The sequence below is a fragment of the Rhinolophus sinicus genome, chromosome 1 (assembly GCF_057876585.1).
Source record: "Rhinolophus sinicus isolate RSI-liver-muscle chromosome 1, RSI-T2T, whole genome shotgun sequence".
NCBI lineage: Eukaryota > Metazoa > Chordata > Mammalia > Chiroptera > Rhinolophidae > Rhinolophus > Rhinolophus sinicus.
Window position 1 is genome coordinate 133199410 of NC_142501.1, and position 20555 is coordinate 133219964.

Below are 20555 nucleotides of genomic sequence, written 5' to 3' on the forward strand. Positions count from 1 at the left end.
GATGTGTGAAAGCCCAGGGTAAAGGGATAAATCTTGGGTGACGATATATGATTGTCTGACTGCAACAACACTTTTTCTAATAAGTTCTGTTCATTGGCAAGTGTGCGTAGGTGTGGGTGGGGTGCCATGACCAGAGACGCATGGTCACGTGCAGGTGCACGTGCGTGCAAACCCAGGTGCCTTGGGAAGTTTATCTTCCTATTTGCATTGTTGATAGTTCAGTCGGCTCTTTTCATTTTGCCCAAGTAAAATTCCCATGTAATTGTAATATTAAGTAAAGTGAGTTTTGTAAACCTAGAGCTAACTATCTTAAGCCCTGAAATGACAAATGGCTGAATATAAAGAGAGCAGTCATGTTATAGACATTCATCATTTTAATTTTCTGACTTTGTTTAATAATCATGTTATTGTATTATTACTTGACTTGAAAAAAATGAAATCATGCTTGAAACTCTGATTCTTCTCTTAAGGAGAAATTCTTTATTTTGATCTTCAAGACCTACCGTTATTAAGCCCTAACCTGCTGGTTGTCATATAAATCCTACCTTCAACCAGGCTTGTTTATTCGCTTGTGTACCTGCATAAATATTCTTTCTTCTTTGGATGTATCTAAAGTCAAATTTGAAGACTCAGCTCAAGTCAGCTGTGATGTTGTGAAGAGGGCAGTGAAATCGAGATGCTTTTTTCTGCTTCTGTCAATCGCTCACTCACTCCCTGCTGGATTTTTGATGGTACTTTCAGGGTTGGAATCTTAGGTCTTATAGATCTTATGTTTAGGCCTTTCCTGTGAAGCCTCACTTGACATTCCAACCACTCTTTTATTTGCACTTCTGTAATAGTTATTATCTGCACCATTCCTTCCCATATATACTTGTTCTACAACTGAATGTTTGTGTCTGGGCTTCCTTTCCCAAGCCAGGTGTGAACTCCGTAAGTGCAGGTTCAGTGGGCTCTGCTGCTGGGTGCTTCCCCGGTGCCTCGCTTAGTGCTGCCCACACAGACCCTAACTGCCCTTTTTTTAAATGAAGAATCATTTTAAAAAAATGAATTTTTCTAGGTATTACTACTTTTTAAAGGGAGAACATGTATTTTATGATGCATTTCAGAAACTCTTATATTATAGGTAGCAACAATCGCAGAGACAGATGAGTCTGCAGAATCAGAAGGTGTAATTGATTCTCATAAACGTAGAGAAATCCTTTCACGAAGACCCTCTTATCGGTAAGTTTATTAAGTATCCCATGATAATACTTTTTTCAAAAAGGGGAATAAATATACATCAAACCAATTCTTCCACCATAGCTCTTCTATTTTAAATCTCATTCATATATCTTAATTATTTGTATTGTTAAATTATATTTTAGAAAAATACTGAATGAACTTTCCTCTGATGTGCATGGTGTTCCCAAGATTGAAGAAGAAAAATCAGAGGAAGAAGGAACGCCACCTAACATCGCTACCATGGCAGTACCGACTAGCATATATCAGACTAGCACGGGGCAATACAGTATGTATGCAGAAATTCGATATGGTACAGTGCTAGCTTTAAGTCTTCTCTCGTTACATTGAAGCAACCAGGTTTTGACATTAAATCGTTCCATATTAAAATGCATCGTAATACATAAACTGTGTATAATAGAATGAAAAGAACATGTTAAAGGAGTGAGAGATTTGTACTGACAGCTGTCATATACTTTTGAAAAGTAAAAAATTTTTACTGAATATAGAAGAAAATTTGGAGGTGAAAATAAAGGGAGGTTTTTTTCTTATTATATAAGAATGTCTACTAAAAGTTTAAAACACTGTTTTTTGTTGCCTTTATGATGCATGCAAACATAATAAGGCATAAATGTCTGTATTTCATTCTTGTTGGGTTTTGTTACCAACAATTATATTTTATACTTATTTAAAAGAGATACATATGTTTTTCTAAATTATGTTTTAATGTAATTTTGTTTTCACTACTGTGTTCATTTGTGCAGTTTTTCCTAGATGAGAATGGAAAAGTGATTTATTTTTAAAAACTACAATAATTGGACAGATCATTTTATTTGAAATTTTAAGCACTGAAAGCTCTAAATAAACAGATACATTCACATTTAGTCTTGTGCATTTTAATGGACTGTTAATTCTGTGCTTTTTGCTCCAATTAAAGCACTAGTTTTTTCCCCCAAATCAAGACCATTTGATACATATAATAGTGAAAACGAGAGCTGGGAAGGGAAAAAGCGGGGGAGAAGACAGAAAAAAAGGAAAAAAAACAAAGCTGCTTAGGTACTGCAATATGTGTGACATTAAGTACTGTGTTGGTCCAAAAACAGTGTTAAGATTTTAGATACGTTGTCTGTTTCCCTTTAAAAAGTAGTAATACCTAGAAAACGTCTCAAGTCTTAATTTAAGACCTGGTTGTTAAAGCAAGCTCTAATCTTCTTTAATCTATGGGAAGACCTTATAGAGTCATTCATTGTTTAGGGTTTTTCTTATAGTGGTGGTAGATTTGCAGTACTAAACATTCTCCTGTGGTAATTCCGTTTCTTTGGGCAGCTCCTACCATGATACCTGGCAGAACTGAGGTATAATCTGTCCACAGCCTCTGCAGGACACTGAATGGACATGTCCAAAGTCAATGTTAGGAGAGGAAAACTCCCCACTGTCTGCAAGAGTTGGACCTTGAGGTTTTCACTGTGTTTTTCTCCTTTGTTACTTCTCTGATTTATATGCCTTTGTGTCTGGCCCACTGTGAACATATGGTGGGAGTTTCAGAAATGAAAATGAGAGTTTGCCAGCTGTGTGCAGCACACAGGTCCCAGGAGCTCCGAGCTCCTCATGCCCTCCGTCCCCGACTGGCTGCACAGGACTTGTGGAAAGCTGCTGGAACCTCCTGTCTGGTCAGCTCTAGCCTTGAGCAGCCATGGGCTGCTCACATGTTACCACTTTCTCTTTGTGTCGGGACAGGGAAAAGGTTGGAAATTCCTGCTGGTTGGAAATTAACTCTCAAACATCTTAAAGTTTGGGGGACTCTCTAAGATGCTGTCATCTTGACTATTTCACTGGCATATCCTAATGCTGCTTAGGAATTGAGCAAAGCAGTGACTTCTTTTCAAGGTGCTGCGGATGGGGATGCTGGGTATTGGTATTAACTTGCTTAGATTATTAGCTGAAAGTTTGAAATCATGGAAACATTGGGTTGAGAGAATGTTGAAGCTAGAAGTGACGTGGGGAATGCACCCTGGGCCTGCCATTCACCAACTGGTTCAGAATGAGAAGCTTTATTTTTGCATCTCAGGTTTGTAGTCTCTGAGGTGGGAATAATACTAAATTGCCAAACTCTGGGGTGAGAGTGAGGACACGAGGAGATAACAGGTAAAAGTGGGGGAAAGAGACATGTACTTTGACATGAAACAGAGCAATGTGAGCGAGCGGTGGCAACGCCAGCACAAAAGCCTCTACTTCTTGTGCTCCTTAGTGCAGGTCGTAGAGAGGGCTTGGATGAAACGGCATTGTGGGTGCGGGCTTGGGTGGGGGAGTGCAGTCGGGAGCTGTGGTTGAGAACTAGAAAATCCCATGTGTAGAAGTTAGGCGTTTGTCTAGTTGCCACATTAGAGGTCATGGACTGTCTCTTACTTAGGTTTCTTGATTTGGACCCATACAGTATTGATCCTGGCAATTATTTTAATGAGAAAGTTGTGGTGGTTCTATGTGTGCTGTCTGCAGGTAAAAATTGGCATTTATTGGTTCACGAAAAGGGATATATTGCCTTTGTTAAAAATGCATTTCTTAGACAAATGTAGTGGTACTTGTTTGTGTTGATAATTCTTTCACATGAAGAGTGACTACTAGCATTTCACCTTTTTAGAAGATACTTTTAATTGGCGGTTAAATGTATATTTCCACATACAAAGGTCCGTTTTCATCAGTCATGTTTCTTACTAGGAATAACTTAACAGATATTAATGCTTTAATGTTGTTCCTAAATATCTGGAAATAGAAATAATCTGGTGTCTTGCATTTTAGAATAGATGAGTTTGTTTTACTAGAATTTCTGGAGATTTTTCTATGTATTTCATGCACCTATTTTTGAGAGCCTTTCATAACCTTCTATTATAAAAAAATTTTTAGGTTTCTTTCTTTAGCTGTTATCCATGGATGACTTTCTCCCAAGCTTTGTTTCTTTTTTTCAAAGGTTATTATTCTATATAATCTATTTTTAACTTTGTATAATATGTTAGTTAAAGTTAAAAAAAAAAGAAGTAAAGAACTTTGTGTGTCAAAGTTGAAGAAATAAAATAAAAATAGGTGTACTCAGGTTTCCCCATATACAAGCTGTTACATTTTTAATAATTGAAAGTTAGATATTTGACAGTTGACATTATTTCAACCTGTCATTATCACAGAAACTGAGAAGTGAAAGTTGGAATAGACTACTCCCTGGGGTAGGAAAAATAACTTAAAATGGGCAGGGATTCATGATTGCAACACCAAGAAAATGAGCTATGCTTGCAAAATCTTTACTGGAAGTATGGATCTTAGTGATAGGTCTGCTGTATGCCAATTAAATCATTCTGGTCAAAGAAAACCGGGTCTCAGGAGAACATTTCTTAACGATGGTGGTTTAGAATTAGCAAAGAATGTTAACTTGCTTCAGAAGACATGCATTAAATGAGAGCAAATTCATAAATGGCTAGAAAAAGCAACTAAAGAAAATGTTTGAAGTTTAAATCATTAAATTTTCTCTAAAGACAGTTGTATTTTTTCTCCCTCCCTCTACTATACCCGACCCAATCTCTTCACTTACCAATTAAGGACTGTCACCCAAGACTTCAAATTATTTTTTTTCTAAATGTACCTTGTCTCTGCTTGCTCCTACTTTATTTTACTAGGAACCTTATTAGAATGAGTCTGTATTAACTCGTATTTATTGGAATTCTTATACACTAAAGGTAAGTTGGTCAATCCCAAATCCACCATTATGAAAAAGATATATATGAACTGTGTGAACTGATAAAGAATTCAAAATTCTCAGGAGACTCATGAATAAACATAGACTTCAATTCTTCATAAAAGGAATTTGCACTTGATGTATAGGCTTACACATGCTAAAGTAAATGCAGTTGCATTTAGCACTCTTAGTAATGACTGCTTACACTCTCCCAAGGTAACTCTACTTAATGTAAATCTGGCTTTTTAACCTTGGTGTTGCTGTTCTTATTCTAGCTTGAGGCTGTTTTAGTGTTTCTTCTGCATTTAAGGCAAGGGTACTCACAGGTTCCGTTTTGTGCTCACTTTTTAAATTTAAATCTGAGAATTCACTGGAATAAAGTCTGTTGTTCTTTTTCAAGTTGATTCAATGAAAATTTAAGTGCAAATCTTTTTATTGCAATTTGGAATACAGGTGGCTTTAAATCATAATTAAACATTTACATGTCTATATATTTGAATTAGCTCATATATACAGGTTCAGGATTAAAAAGATGTTAGCATCAAGTAAAAAGAGGTCAGGTGAAATCTTAAATTCTGCTCTTTTCTCATTTGGTCATGAACTCTTTATTCAGTTTTCTATCTTATTTATCTTTCTTTTGTTTTTCCTTCTTTATTGATCATAAAGCTTTAAAATATTTTTTGATGAAATCTTTTACCAAAATTCTTGAATTGTCTCCCTATAAGTAATATTTTCCTTCAGTGATATTAATTAGGACAGAAGTGCTCAATGGCAATGAGTAGTGGAAGTAGCAGATTTTTAAAATATAGTTTTGTATACTAGGAATTTTTAAAGAATTTATTGCCTGGACTAGTTGATATGATATGGCATCCTGGTTGCTATGGTAGATAAGATTGGGATGGGGAAAGCATACTTGGGTTAATACTGATTTGAAACTAAATACCATGACTATATATATATATATACACACACACACACACACACACACACACACACATATGTATATATATATATATATACACACATATATATACAAATACATATACATACATATATCCATATATATGTATATATATTTGTATAATGACTAAAACTAACTTACAAGAAAAATACTTAATAAATTAATGAATTACACTCTATCTAGACAAATGCTTTCTTACTGTAAGGCCAGTGTGTCCAACACTGAGCCAGTAGGGATGGAGTGACCTTAGTTACGGGGTATAGCTCACCTGAGGCTTTGGGGAGGGGCGAAGTTAGGTACCTCCCAGAGCAACTAGGACAACAGAGCCTAACCTCTCTCTACCACTACTATGAGCAGATGACATACTAGCAGCCTTGAATCAGTTAAAAATGTACATTGGAGTAGAATTTAGTTTGCTATATAGGTTGGTGCAAAAGTAATTGCGATTTAAAAGGTCAAAAAGAATTGTAAAAACCGCAATTACTTTTGCACCAACCTCATGTAATCTAGCTGTTCAGTTTTAATTCAATTTAGATATTTTATGACACTGATGTTATTAAGGACTACTTAAAAGAGGCAAATCATATGCATAGAAATAGAAAACCAATTTTACTTCTGCTTGAGCCCCAATTAATATTCATAGAGCAGTGTGGACGCTTTGTTGTTAACAGTGTGAGTATAGGAATAAGCATTTATGCCTCAGGTGCAGGTGTCAGCCCAAGAAAGCATTAAAAAAACCCAGGTCCCCAAAGTAAAATTAGTGGGAAATGCAAAGGCATTTTATGTTCATTAGTTACTAATGGCCTTGATATGAGCCAAACATTTTATTTACAAATGTTTAGCCAGACGTGATGTCTGGAATTTGCTATGAAATACTACAGACCAATAAAGTTTTGGATGCGTAGGCAGGGACAATAGATGACGATGGCACAAAATTCCGTGTACTGTTATGTCTGTAGAAAATACCTGTAAGTTAAAAAAAATGAGCTAAAACAAAAGATAAGACTAAACTCATTCAGTTGATTTCATCTTAGTTTTTCCTACTATTTAATTTTGATGTGTGTTTACTGAAAACACGTTATTACCATCCTTGAATATTTTGTAACCTAAAAATTTTCTTAAATCTTTTGAATACACATATGCACACACAAAGCCTATTTCCTGTATCCTTTAAGCATTGGGAAATCTCATTTATTGCCAAATGAGAGGTAACATTTGGAGTGGGAAAGTCCTCTGTCATTTGATAATGCCAAAATCAAGAGCACCTTTGTTATAAAAAAATAAAAGCTAGGCTAAAGTACGAGACTTATCAGTAGAAACATTTTCCCCCTGGAGCCAGGCTGTGTGTGTATTTAGTTTTTGTTTTTCACATCTAATTATATAATGACTTAACCAGAAAACTAAAATGATGAGAGGAACAGATTCTTGATGTATATCAGCTTTTCAATGTGAAAGCAAATAAGTTTTGGTTACAACTATGGGAAAACACTATTGATGGGGGTGGGTGGTGAAAAGAAAGGTATGAAAGGGAAAAAGAAAGCAAGGATCTTTTTCATGGTTCTTATCCTTGGAAGCAGCTACTCTCACCTCAGATATTTTTATTGGCTTGATAATTGTATTGGCATTGAAAATTAAGTTCTGTTACCAGAATTTGAATCTATACTTCATTTAACTCTTCTAGATTCACAAGTGGCTTAAGTTGTTTATAATATAGTCTGTTTTGAGGAAATGATAGCCGTTCATTCATCATATTTATTGAGTGCCTGCTAGTGTGAAAAATGACATGAAGGAACCATTCCAGAGGAACTGCCTTGCTCGTCCTGTTCCTTGAACTGGGCCAAACCACAATTGTTTTACAAACAATTGTTTGTAAAGTCAGCAGGAAAGTGAACAGTCTGATCACACAGACTAATGGTTGTGGACCTTCTATCTAAATAGAATCAGAATCGATAAGCAATCATATATAACCAAGAGTAGCTGAGGTCCGCACCAATAGGAATTTTTTCTTTTCATATAATTATTGCTTTCCTTTTTCTCATAAAAACCCCTTGCTTTCACACTGTAATCAGGACACTATTTGAGTTTCTATTTGAATCTGTGCTCCCCAAATTACAGTTCTTTGATCCCAAATCAACCTTTGTTGTCTCTCATTTCACCGTTTTAATTTTAGATTAACATGAGACTGTTTCTTTTTTTTTGGATTCATCTCCCCCCCACCTTTTTTTTTATTAGTTTCAGGTGTACAAAACAATGTAATACACATTTATCATTTATATCCCTCCCACAGTGATAACCCCTTTCTTCCATCTACTGCCCCTCTGACATGTTTCTTACACATTGTGGTTACACTGCCTATGCTTGTTCTTTCTAAAGCACTATTTCTATAACATCAAACTAATTATCAACTGAAAATACACGTTCAAATGTATGATAACGTACAAAATTTATTCATGTCCAGCCATGAAGATTTAAAGAAGCATTGTATCTTCTTTTTCTTACTTCTCTTTTAAGAAGGTAGATTATAGTTATATCTCTCCCGAACCCTTTCATGGTAAGGAATGAGTCCTGAAACCCTTGAAATCTTTGGAGAGTCATGATGAAATCTTATTTTTAAAATGTGACAGAATATAATGCTGTAGATGAGCCAGATAAAGTAGTATTACATCAAAGTTTCTCAACTTCAGCACTATTGACATTTTATAACTGATTCTTCCGTTTCTGTCAATCTTGTTCTAATACTGGCTTATCAGTGAACTAAAATGCAAAGAATGTATCTATGTTGAACTTTTTTTAAAAAATGTTAACCCATCTTTCTGTGTTAGGACCGAGAACCTAGATCAAAGAGTTGAAGAGTTGTTACTCTTTGCAATAGTTCTCACAGTTTTATAGAATCAGGTCATCACCTAAGTGGTCCTTTGTGTGGATGCTGTTGAAAGGTTAGGGAATGACTTGGAAATGTTCAGAGTATATTTTAGATACTAATATAACATTCCTTTCAGGCGTTTACATTAATTTATGAGTGTTGTGTTATTCTGATGATGTGTTATTTTTATCTTCGTTGTAAAACCTAGTTAGCTAGTTTATATGTGACTTAAAGAAAAGATAGCCCTTGGTTCCACTTACTCTCTAGTGTTTAAACTATAACATGGGGTCATACCTTTATGTTAAAGTACACAGAACGCTCAGATATTTAGACTTATTTGTCGAGTACAGTGAAATTGAAAAGCAAAACACTTAGTCAATTATTCTTTTGAAACTTTTGGTTAATGTGTTAATTTTTAAACTCAACTGGCAAGTCTCAGTATTTAGAGGAAATCCTCCTCAAACTTGCTGACGTTAGCAGAGTTCGTGAAGACACTTGGTAGAGGTCAAAATTATAGCACAAGTTCTTTCCATACAGTTACTTTTTAAGGTCCTCTCCAACTTGATGTTTTATATTTCAGGATTATCCTGACACCGTCAAAATGGATGGTAAAGGCTACAGTTTTGTAGACTTGAGCTTTAAAAGCCAAAATATATATTCCATTAAACGCTACTTTCTTTCCATGATAAGTTGGAAAAGTAGTTACCTGTGTGAAGATACAGATTCACTGTGATTATGATGCTCAGTGGAATTTCACAGACCATGTCTTAGAAGTTAGAAGACTGCTGTTTAAATCTAATAATATCTGAAAGAATAGAGAAAATCAAGAAGCTGGCCTTTCTCCCTGTCTGCACTTCCACACTTCCTCTTAAATAATTTAGTTGGAAGGATGCCAGGGAGAAGGAAAACTCCATGGGCATCTATGTATATCAAATAAGATATTTTCAAGCGCTTATGACTTTTTTCAGCGTGTTGTCCCGTGAAGGAGGATCTCCTTATGAATTCAACATAGAGAAATAAGGGTGACCTAAGAGTGAGGGAAAAAAACAGAAACAAAAAAGAATGAGAAGCGTTGGTGATAAATAGACCCAGAGTATATTCTTCTAATGTGGGGTTATTAAAAATGAATCTTGAAATTCTCTAATATTTCTTTTCTTTTTCTGTTAAGTTGCTATAGCCCAAGGTGGAGCAATCCAGATTGCTAACCCAGGATCTGATGGTGTTCAGGGCCTTCAGGCTCTAACAATGACAAATTCAGGAGCTCCTCCTCCAGGTGCTACAATTGTGCAGTACGCAGCACAGTCCGCTGATGGCACACAGCAGTTCTTTGTCCCAGGCAGCCAGGTTGTTGTTCAAGGTATATTTTATTCATCTAATACCTGTAGAATACCTGTGGATTACCATATCGCACCATTTAGTGGTGATTTTATCGTTTTCCGAAATACACAGGAGGTAGATTTGGGGGGTCGGGGGGAGGACACTTAACAAGGCTTGAAGAAGAAATATTGTAGTTTATTCGACAAGTTAAATTTATGATTTTTCATTTCTTAGCAGGTTTTATTGGCTCTAAAGAAAGGTTAAATTCAGAGTAGCATGATGGGAAAAGGGAGTTGGAAATAGGAATGAATTTTTTAATTAAGTAAATGTCCTACACTTGAGGGTTATAAATGTTATCCCTAATATATTTTTATTACCTAGTCTATGAAGATTTAAGTATCCGTTCCAATCTGTGATGCACTGAATTTGGACCTTTCCCCAGCTGTTGCATTCAAGTCTAATCTGTAGACATCTCATTTCAAAACAATTGTGGATTTTGCTTTTTCTTTAGTATACTTGAATTCTGAGGTTCCTGTTCTACCTCTTCTGGAAGCTGATGGTAGTGAAATAAAGCAGTTGGGATGTAGCTCTAAGCTTTTAGGGGAATCCTAAGCTTTCAAGATTTCAACTAAATTTGAGTTATACATTATTTTAATTTCATTCAGTTGTGCTTATAATAACTACAATGTGTTTCATACAACTTTCAGAATTCTGCATTTTTAATTTAATTCTATTCCTCTTGGTCTGTTTGCTTAGGACTTACAATACAGCACTGATTTTAAGGGGAGTAATACCAGTTCTTTCAGTTTGAAAGTCTTTCAAGTAAGGAAAAAGGCAGATTATAATTGATGAATCTCTTGTTAATTAGCTTTACCCCTAGGTATTTTGGGGGTTTATGGGACTGTAATGGAAGTATATGAAGAACTGAAGAGGTGGCATTTATGGAGTATAAAAACTATTCATAGTACTTAGACCCTACATTTTAATGTTTTCTTTTAAATGTATATTAAAGCCACCCATTACAGATGCTCCTCCACTTACGATGGGATTACATCCTGATAAACCCATTCTGAGTAGAAAATATAGTAAATCAAAAATGCATTTAATACACCTAACCTACCGATATCATAGCTTAGTCTAGCTACCTTAATGTGCTCAGGACACACATTAGCCTACAGTGGGGCAAAATCATGTCACACAATGAATACACTGTAGAGTATCAGTTGTTCATCCTTGTGATGGTGTGCCTGCCTGCCTGGGGATCTGGGGCTCGCTGCCACTACCCAGCATCGTGAGAGTATCACACCCCATAATGCTAGCTCCAGAAAAGATCAAAATTCGAAGTACCGTTACTGTTGAATGCAAGTAGCTTTCCCACACTGTAAAGTCAAAAAATTGTAAGTTGAACCATCACAAGTTGGGGGCTCTCTGTATATTTCCCCAATACTCAGGAGCCCTATATTTCTAAGTGAATAATCATAAGTAATAATTTATAAAATTTTTTAAAGTATAAAAAATGTACCACAAACTTGATACTTTAACAAATGAGAGTTTTTCATTGTCTTATGTTTTACATAGAAAATGCACAAGGTTTGTGCTTTGGGGTTAATTTAAGACCTTTTTCTTCCATATGTCAAAAAAAATATTTTCTACATAAATTCTATTTTTCATAGTTTCATTGTTTTACCTTTCACAATTTAGGTCCTTAGTTCACCTTAGTTCACCTCTGTATACAGTACTATCTATTTCCATTTTTTTTCTCCACATATAGAGCCAGTTTTCCCTTCCTGATGGTTTTTGTCCTTTCCCCATTAATTTATGGGGCAGTCTTTTAATTATACAGTAGGTTCTCATGTATACTTGGATCTGTTTCAGAACTCTCTCTTCTGTACTGTTGGTCTCTTTTTCTATAACAAACCATGCTGGTTTGATCTCACAGAACAAGTTTGTCTGTTTTGTCTTTTTTTTTTTAGTGCTGGTTTAGCTTTTGTGAACCATTATTCTTTCATGTGCATTTGGAGTAAGTTTGAGTTTCTAAATAATAATAATGATAATATAATAAAACCAATGATGAGATTGCATTTAATTTACAGATTAATTTAGGGAGAACTGAAATCTTTCTTTTTTATTATGATATAATTGATATATAACATTATATTAGTTTCAAGTGTACAGCATAATTTGACATTTGTCTAAGTCACAGTAAGTGATCATCACAATAGATCTAGTTAACATCCATCCCCACACATACTTACAAATTTGTCTTGTGATAAGAACTTTTAAAATCTACTCTCTCAGCAACTTAAAAATATACAACATAGTACTATTAACTATAGTCACCATGCTGTACATTACACCTCCAGGACTTAGTTATTTTATAACTGTTAAGTTTGTACCTTTTGACCATCTTCACCCATTTCCCCCGTCCCTTACTCCCAATCTCTGGCAACCCCAGTCTATTCTCTGTATCTATGAGTTTGTTTGTTTTTAAGATTCTGCATATAAGTGGGATCATTTGGTATTTGTCTTTCTTTGTCTGACTTATTTCATTTAGTATAATGCCTTCAAGATCCATGTTGTCATTAATGGCAAGATTTCCTTTTATTTTATAGCTCAGTAATATTCCATTGTATTTATGTACCATAATTTCTTTATCCATTCATCCGTTGGTGGACACTTAGGCTGTTTCCATATCTTGGCTATTGTAAATAATGGCTGCAGTGAACATGTGGGCACAGATATCTTTTTGAGTTTGTGTTTTCATTTCTTTTTGATAAATACCCGGAAGTGGAATTGCTGGGTTATACAGTAGTTCTATTTTTAATTTTTTGAGCAACCTCCATAATGTTTTCGATAGTGGCTACACTAATTTACATTCCCACCCACAGTGTGTAAGGGTTAGGGAAGACTGACATCCTTATAATTTTAAATTGACCTATTCCAAAGCATAGAATGTCTTATTTATTTAGAACTTATTTTAACTTCTATTAACATTTTCCAATTTTCTCCATAGGGTCTTTCATATTCTTTGTTCAGTTAGTTCCTAAATGCTTTATGGTTTTTGTTGCTATTTTGAATACCTTTCTGTTGTTGCTTGTGTAGAGAAATTTTAATTGATTTCTTTAAAAATTTACTTTTTATCTATTAACCTTGCTAAACTATAGTTACTTCTAATAGTATGCTGATTCCCTGTGAATCTGTGATACTATTTGAATGTTTACATCAAATGCAAATCATATGTTTTGTTTCTTCCCTTCCCATCTTTCTTCTTCCTTTTTTTCCTCCTTGTCTCTTCTTTTCCTTTCCTTTTCTTCTTCTTTTTTTTTTTTTTTTTAAATAATGATGACCCGGAGTTCTAGTTCTGTGTTAACATTGCAGGTCAGTGGGTATACCTGTATTACTGTCTATCCACCTTCCACCCTGTCATCCCGTTGAAAGTTTGCAGCAATTTCTATGAGTGTTAGTGTATTTCTCAGGATTGCATTCTGGGCCTTCTTCCGTCTGACTTGGTACTGTCCCTGGATGAACTCACCCTGCCCATGACTTCAATTCACTGTGACTATGCCCCTGACTCCAACTGGCTACTTAGATATCCCTCACATATCTTGGACTCCTTAAATCCAGAACTCCACGTCCATTTCCCTCACCCCAGGTCTCCTTTTGTTTACCCTATTTCGGTAATGGATATTGTGCATCCTATCGCTTCAGTCCAGAAACCTGGGTATCATGCCTCGCTGGCCCCCGCTTCTCCATCCATTCTTCCTCCTACCTAAATCACCGGTCTCTTCACTCCTCTCCACCCTCACTGTCATAATAATCCCAGTTCTGGCTGCTCTCTCCTCTGACCTGGATTCTTACAGCAGGCTCTGTCTGGTCTGCCAGGTGGCTGGCCTGGAGCTGGGAGCTGTGGAGCAGTGTCCTGATTTTCCTAACCCTGCCAGACGCAACAGCTCCCTTCTTGGCCAGGTTTTTCTGGGAATTGTTCCTGAAAGTTCAGCGAGGCTCTCTTTCTTCATCCCTCCCAACGATTCTGGGAGCTAACATTTTTTGAAAACAAAAGTCTCTGCCTCCAACATTTCCCTTTCTCCATTATACTCTCAATTCTGCAGTTCAAGGTGGTATTTCTAAAATTCACATCTAATCAGGTCGACCTCCTGCTCAAAACCCTTCAAAGAATGCTTATTACTTGTTCGATAGTCCAAATCCTTAACATGGCCCAAATCTCTGCTTAACCTACGCCTTGCTTCCATTACTACCCTCCTCCCTCTCTCAACTTCTCCATGTAATGCTGGATGTCTTTCATGACCTGTGACATGTCATGCCCTCTCTCCTCTCCCGGGCCTTCCCACACAGCTGCTCTGACAGGAACACGTTCCCCAGTCATATGCATTGTTCAGCTTTCACCTTGGATAGCACTTCCCCAGGAAGCCTCCTGTGACCTACACATCTGGCCTAGGTCACCTCCTGTGAGTTCCCACTGCGCCTTTCAGGGTACATGTCACCATATTGTGACTCGGTATCCTGCCTAGATGGTAACTTCTGTTTGGACAGGGGTCCTTAGTACTAGCATAGTCTCTGGCATATGACAAATGTTCAATAACCATTTACTGAATGAAAGTGAAATACTCCTCCTTTGTGAAAATGTTAGTAATTCTGTGTGCTGATGAACTGAGTTTATCTGATACAAGGAATTTATTAAAACTTTACTAATAGCAGTAGTCAAACAACCAACCACCCTCTTTCCTTCCTCTGCCCTTTTTTTAACATTAATATTTATTGAGCACATGAGTGCCAATTTAAAGAAATATTGAGAATAAAATCAATTTGAACTTTCTGAAATTTGAAATAAAACTGACTAGTACTCTTTGATCCAGACCCTTAGGTGTGGCTGGGATGAAAGAGTTTCATGTAGTCTCTGAGGGGTTCATGTCTCGGGTGATCCCAGACTTTCTTACTCATTAGCAAGATGTCTTCAGTTCACGTGCTCTGGAGAATGACTATTATAGAAACAGATACTCCTGGATGTGTCACCTCCTAAGCATCTAAGTGTAAAGTTGTCCCTGCCTAGAAGGTGCGTTTCATTGACCTAAGGTCAGCTTGAGTTCTAATCATACAAGGGACTGGGCTTTGTACAACCCACTGATAAAAAGGTCACGGTGACATGTCACTTTCACGCAGTAGAGATGCAAATCATCTTTTCTCCAGGCTGTGGTCTGCAATGCTATCTATGCTGTTGAACACGTGCCATTATTTTGTCTAACTTTGCAATTGTTAAATTTCCATAGTGATCCAGCTCTGCATGCGCTGAGCCTTCATTAGTCATCCAAATAAAATTGGACATACTTTTTAACATTTACAAATAGTAATTGTGATTTATTTATGAATATTTAAAAATCACGAAATTCTTTTCTAGGGATTTTAATTTAGTGAAAGAATCTATTAGATCGAGCCACATGAAATTGCTATTTTTGTGGGCCAAAAAAGGTCAAGTATCAGCAAGTTCATATGGTTCAATCTTATATTCATGGAAGAGTGCTATACAATACTTGCTACATTTGGCACAGTGAATTTTTAAAATTGCAGTATTTACTCCCTTTAAGTGAAATTAGCAAATTCTGTGTCACCTTAGGAATAGCTGGATTTTATGGTATAGCAAATAGAAATGTATTAAATGAGCACAGGTGGCTGGGTATTTCTTATTTGGTGAATTTAGAAGTGTCTATGAGAGCATCTGTCTGGGCTGATTGTCAGTTATTTATTTTTTAAGTCTCCAAGTATTTTTTTCTCCCCTGAGTTAATGAAAAATCTGTAGGGCTTATACCCACTTTGTTTACCTAGAAACCTGGACAGAAGAATAATAAAGTAGCCCCATAAGAAACAAGCAGGTAACTTTTAATGCAAAATGAAACTTTTTTTTTTGCCAGCGTCTGTCTCAACAGATTTTTATGTAAAAATGAAAAACAGGAGCATTCGATGGTTTATTACAGGAAGGGTTTTTATAGGGCTTTGGTTTCAGTGAGCTGGTCTGTGACAAAGCAAATTGATGGCAGTGATAGGCTAGTGATGTCATTGTGATGTCAGTACTGCCACTTATCATAACTGCACATGCTTGCTAGTTGGAACATTTTATGTTGACCTGTGAGAGGGGAAACAAGGCAGTTTTGTATGCAGAAGTCCATCATGGCTGTAACTGGAGATGAAACAGGTAAGAACTGTAGAGAGGGATTTAAATTCCGCAAAATTATTTTTGAAATTTAGAAAAATTATTTACGGACCTCTGAGTATTTCAAAAAGTATTTTCTAGTAGCTGAGGAGTAATACGTTTTAAATATATATATATACATATATATTATATATTCAGCACGCTTTGTTAAGGCATCTTGGTGTAATTGCTTCTTTGCTCAGTTATTATATTGCTTACTGGATCAAAGCAGTAATTCATTTACTCTCTCTCTCTCCCTCTGTCTTCCCCCCTCCCCCGCCCCCTCCCTCCCTCTGTCTCCCCTGCTCTACCAAAATAAGCTGTTACTTCATCTGCAACCTGTTGCATATCCAGTGCAGCTACAAGTTAAACATACATACCATTCAAGTTGTAAAAAATAAATTAAGCTTCCGATTTTATCTCTGTATACAAACGTAGCTAGCTCCAAAGCAGACCAGCATGTTGGGATGTTTGTTTGCCTACTTGTTTCTTCGCTTGTGTGTCTAAAATGGTCTGTTCCTCTCTAATGGAGTTCAAAGGGCTGACGTCATTGCATTTCCTGGAATCGTGGTTCGGCAGGGAAGTGGAAAAGTTAAACTCCAAGCAGGCTGCACATTGACGTCAGCCCCGAGTCAGGCTGTGATTGAGTCAGATCCTTTCCGCTTTGTCAAGCGCTGCTGACAGCTTGAGGTTTGTTAACTAGCTCCGGGCTTGCCTCTGTCTCCAAGATCGCTCTTGGACTGAGTAGTAGCTTGACTTGTAAGCCTCACTTTAACGTTTCTCTGCAGGTAAGTATCTGCTTTAGGAGGCTGGTACCGCATGTGTGGGCAGATCCCCAGAGCCTGCGTGGGTAGGCTGCACCCATCTGAGGCCGGCCCCTGCGGGGAGAGGGGGCTCAGGGGTCCGGGCGCCCTCACCCGGGTCGTTCTGCGAGATCTTCCACTCACAGCGCCCTCTAGTGCTCAGTCATGGAAGCGCTTGTCTAAAAATCGACCCCCAGCCCTGTTACTTAAACCTGTAATGCGTAATTCTTCTGTGGTTTGGCTTTCTTAGTTACAGGTAGTAGTTTTGATTTAGTCGCTAATGCCCCTTATGTGGTTGCAACTTTTTGTTTATTGATTGGTGTCTTATTTCTAACGCAGTACTGATTTGTAGTTGAATTCATGAAGAATGGATGATTGTAAACAACTTGCCCACAATTTACCTCTTCAGTTAGTGGGTCTCCTCCGTAGTTCCTCTTCCTAGATAGGAACATTCCTTTATCTTGAGCAAGTAACACCTGTATTAAATTGTTTTTAAAATTGCCTTGAGGAGCTATTGTTTTTCTCAAAGAAGTTTTGTGAAGTTTTAGTGACGATGTAGATTGCAGAAGCTCTCAAATGACGAATTTATTATAAGATATAGATGGACGTAAAGAATCTCAAATACTGCATGTCAAATGATTCTTAGAACCAAAAGGCATTTTTGTGCATATACAGAGGGTGCCAAAAAAATAGATACCGATTTTAAGAAAGGAAAAACTGTATTAAAATTGTAATAATATATACTGATAACAAAAGATGGATACAAGTCGTGTTTGACTTCTGCAATTACAAGAGGTGCTCAAAGTGGTTACCATCAGCATAATTTTAATATAGTTTTTTCCTTTCTAAAAATGTGTATACATTTTTTTGGCACCCTCTATTTATTTTCTAAAAATTATTAGTTGGTTTATATCTTTCTTTACTGAGCCTTTAATTCCAATTCACCATTTGACTTGTCTAAGCATGAGAGAGAATCTTAACCAAAAAATAAAATGATTTGAAAATACTCAGAATATATTAAAGATGGATGTGTAAGGTAAAATTTTGCATACATTTTTTTAACCATTGCTTATAAATGAATATTTTTATATATTTATGTTTACAGAATGAAAATACCATCCTTGAAGAGGGTTTTTTCACAGTTTTGTCCATAATGCTTATATATGATTTACCCTTTTCAATTTAAAGCTTTCTAAATGCTAAAACTTAAAAATGCCAAACATTTGGAGTGGCGGGTTAGCTCAGTTAGTTAGAGCGTGGTGCTAATAACACCAAGGTTGCGAGTTCTATCCTCACATGAGCCACTGTGAGCTGTGCCTTTTTTTTGGGGGAAAAAAAAAAAAGTCAAACTTTTTCACAAGACCTCATTGTGCCTTTGGAAATCATTGTTTTAGGAAATCTGGTCAGTTTTCACAGAATCAATTCTATTTGAAAATAGAAAAGATATTTTCTTTTTCTTTTTTTTTTTTTGAGGTGTGTTGATATAGATCATTGACTTGAATACTTTTTGACCGTGACCCATGTTTTACATCATGATATAGTAGACCTGTGTGTGTGCACTCTACATTTATGATAAAACCAGTTTCAAAAATAATACTTATTCTTAGTGTATGTAATGTACTCAGATTTTCTATTTCTTGTTTTAAAATTCTGTTCCTTACCCATGAAATTGACTTTATGACCCACCAATGGTCCACAGCTTATCGTTTGAAAAATCAGGCTGCTAACAATAATAAATGGCTTGGAAAATATTTTAGAAGCATTTACTGATAGGATCATGGAATTGAATGTGAAAAAATGAATATTTATAGTTTATAGAATTATATTACTGATTCTGTTGGATATATTAATAGTTTAAATTTTTATTAGAAATCGTTTTTTACTTTATTCATAAGCTGATTGTTAGGAGTCTAACTCTATCTTTTAGCCTCTGAGTTTAAAAAACTCTAGTAAGTTGTATTCAGCCTGGGTATCTGAATTATTCAAAACAAACATTCCAACTTATTCAGATTTGGAAAATAGTATCTTAGTTAATATTTGATGTGTAAGAATAAGGATACATTTCAACCTTGTGAAAGGAGGCTAGGAAAAGGGTTATGTTGGAAATATTCACATAAAGGATAGTTTGGATCAGGTATAATAGCTTCTTGAAGTTGATAGCAAAGCAAGTTCTAATCATGTTGAAGTGAAAATATGGGAATCATTTATGTACCTTAAGCTTCACTAAAACTCCAAATCTGTATGAAGTTGCCATTATGCTATTTTCCCACTACTTTTAAAAAATTTTTAATGAAATATAATTTGGGATAATTGTTTCACTTTCCCCAGTTTTATTTGCCTATATGAATATATTGCCTAATAAAATACTTTTTATTTATGTAAACTTTAAAATAAAAAAGCATGTAATGTTACAAATACGTATAAATATAAATGTGGTGAGTGCCATCAAAGAAACTACTAATTGTAAGAGACTCACAGGATGCAGGTAATATAGGTTAAAGGATCAGGGTAGGCCTCGCTGAGGAAACCACGTTTAAATACCCACAAGGACAGGCACTTGCCACGCATTATCCCTGATGAACTCAAGGCAGATATTATTACATTCATTTTGCATATAACTGAATATGGATCAGGGCAAATGATTCTGCCAAGCTTACAAAGCTAGCAAGAGGTGATCCAGTATGGCTCTTCAGACTCCTTACCTCGTTCAGTTCACACCATATTACATTGCTTCTCAAAATTCACCTGACATTGAAGCTCATGCTAATGTTCGATGAGTTATAGTAACATACTACACACTGCTTATAAAACATACGAAATAAAGTTAGCAGCATTGTTACCAAAATGGATTTTTTTTCTAGAATATTATTACTATCATAGGACAATATAATGTATGTTTGCTATTCTATAGAACTTTAAATTTCAATATTCATAATTGCTCTTTTTACAGACTTGTTACGCTTAAGATTTTTTATTTAATAAACAATTCAGAAGGTCCCTTTTGTGTAACTTCAAAACTATTTGATGACTTAATTCTATGTGTTACAGTAGTTGTAACAAATTTGAAATCTTCAGTACTTAAATTATCATATTTATGTAGGATTTAATTTTCCTGGGAAAAGTGGAGCAATGGAAGAGGGAAAGTTTTTGACAGTGTGAGACACATGCCTGATTTGGGCATTAGGAGCGCTGGTGCGGTGCTAGGGAGGGAGAGCACCAAAACAGAAAAGTCAAGGTCTCAGTAGCTTCCTGGAGCTCCTTGCTCTAAGTATGACTTCAAAGTTATGTCTGTTATACTTAGGTATTTACTATACTTAGGTTATCTGAGTTATACTGAGGTATTTGGGACTAGTGACACGTAGTGAAATGACATGAAGGTAGGAGCTCCAGATATAAAAATGTTTTTGTTCAGTTAATGTATTCAGTACTATAACACTCTAAATAAATAAATAAACAAACTAACAAATAAA

At 35.9% G+C, this 20555-nt stretch overlaps 1 protein-coding gene across 30 annotated transcripts in view; it reads left to right on the forward strand.

The window, feature by feature from the left end:
• CREM (cAMP responsive element modulator) overlaps positions 1-20555 on the forward strand; it is a 70312-nt gene that overhangs the window by 35765 nt on the left and 13992 nt on the right. For 15 of the 30 annotated variants that reach the window (XM_019741711.3, XM_019741713.3, XM_019741716.3 and 12 more), the window contains 3 exons: positions 1124-1221; positions 1365-1507; positions 9932-10120. The exons of 2 other annotated variants lie outside the window; for them this stretch is intronic. In XM_019741711.3, the coding sequence (XP_019597270.2) occupies positions 1124-1221; positions 1365-1507; positions 9932-10120 (430 nt within the window). Of the gene's footprint in view, positions 1-1123; positions 1222-1364; positions 1508-9931; positions 10121-16150; positions 16286-16921; positions 17071-20555 lie in introns of those variants that run through there. 13 more of the 30 variants (XM_019741721.3, XM_019741726.3, XM_019741727.3 and 10 more) reach the window with 6 other exon arrangements.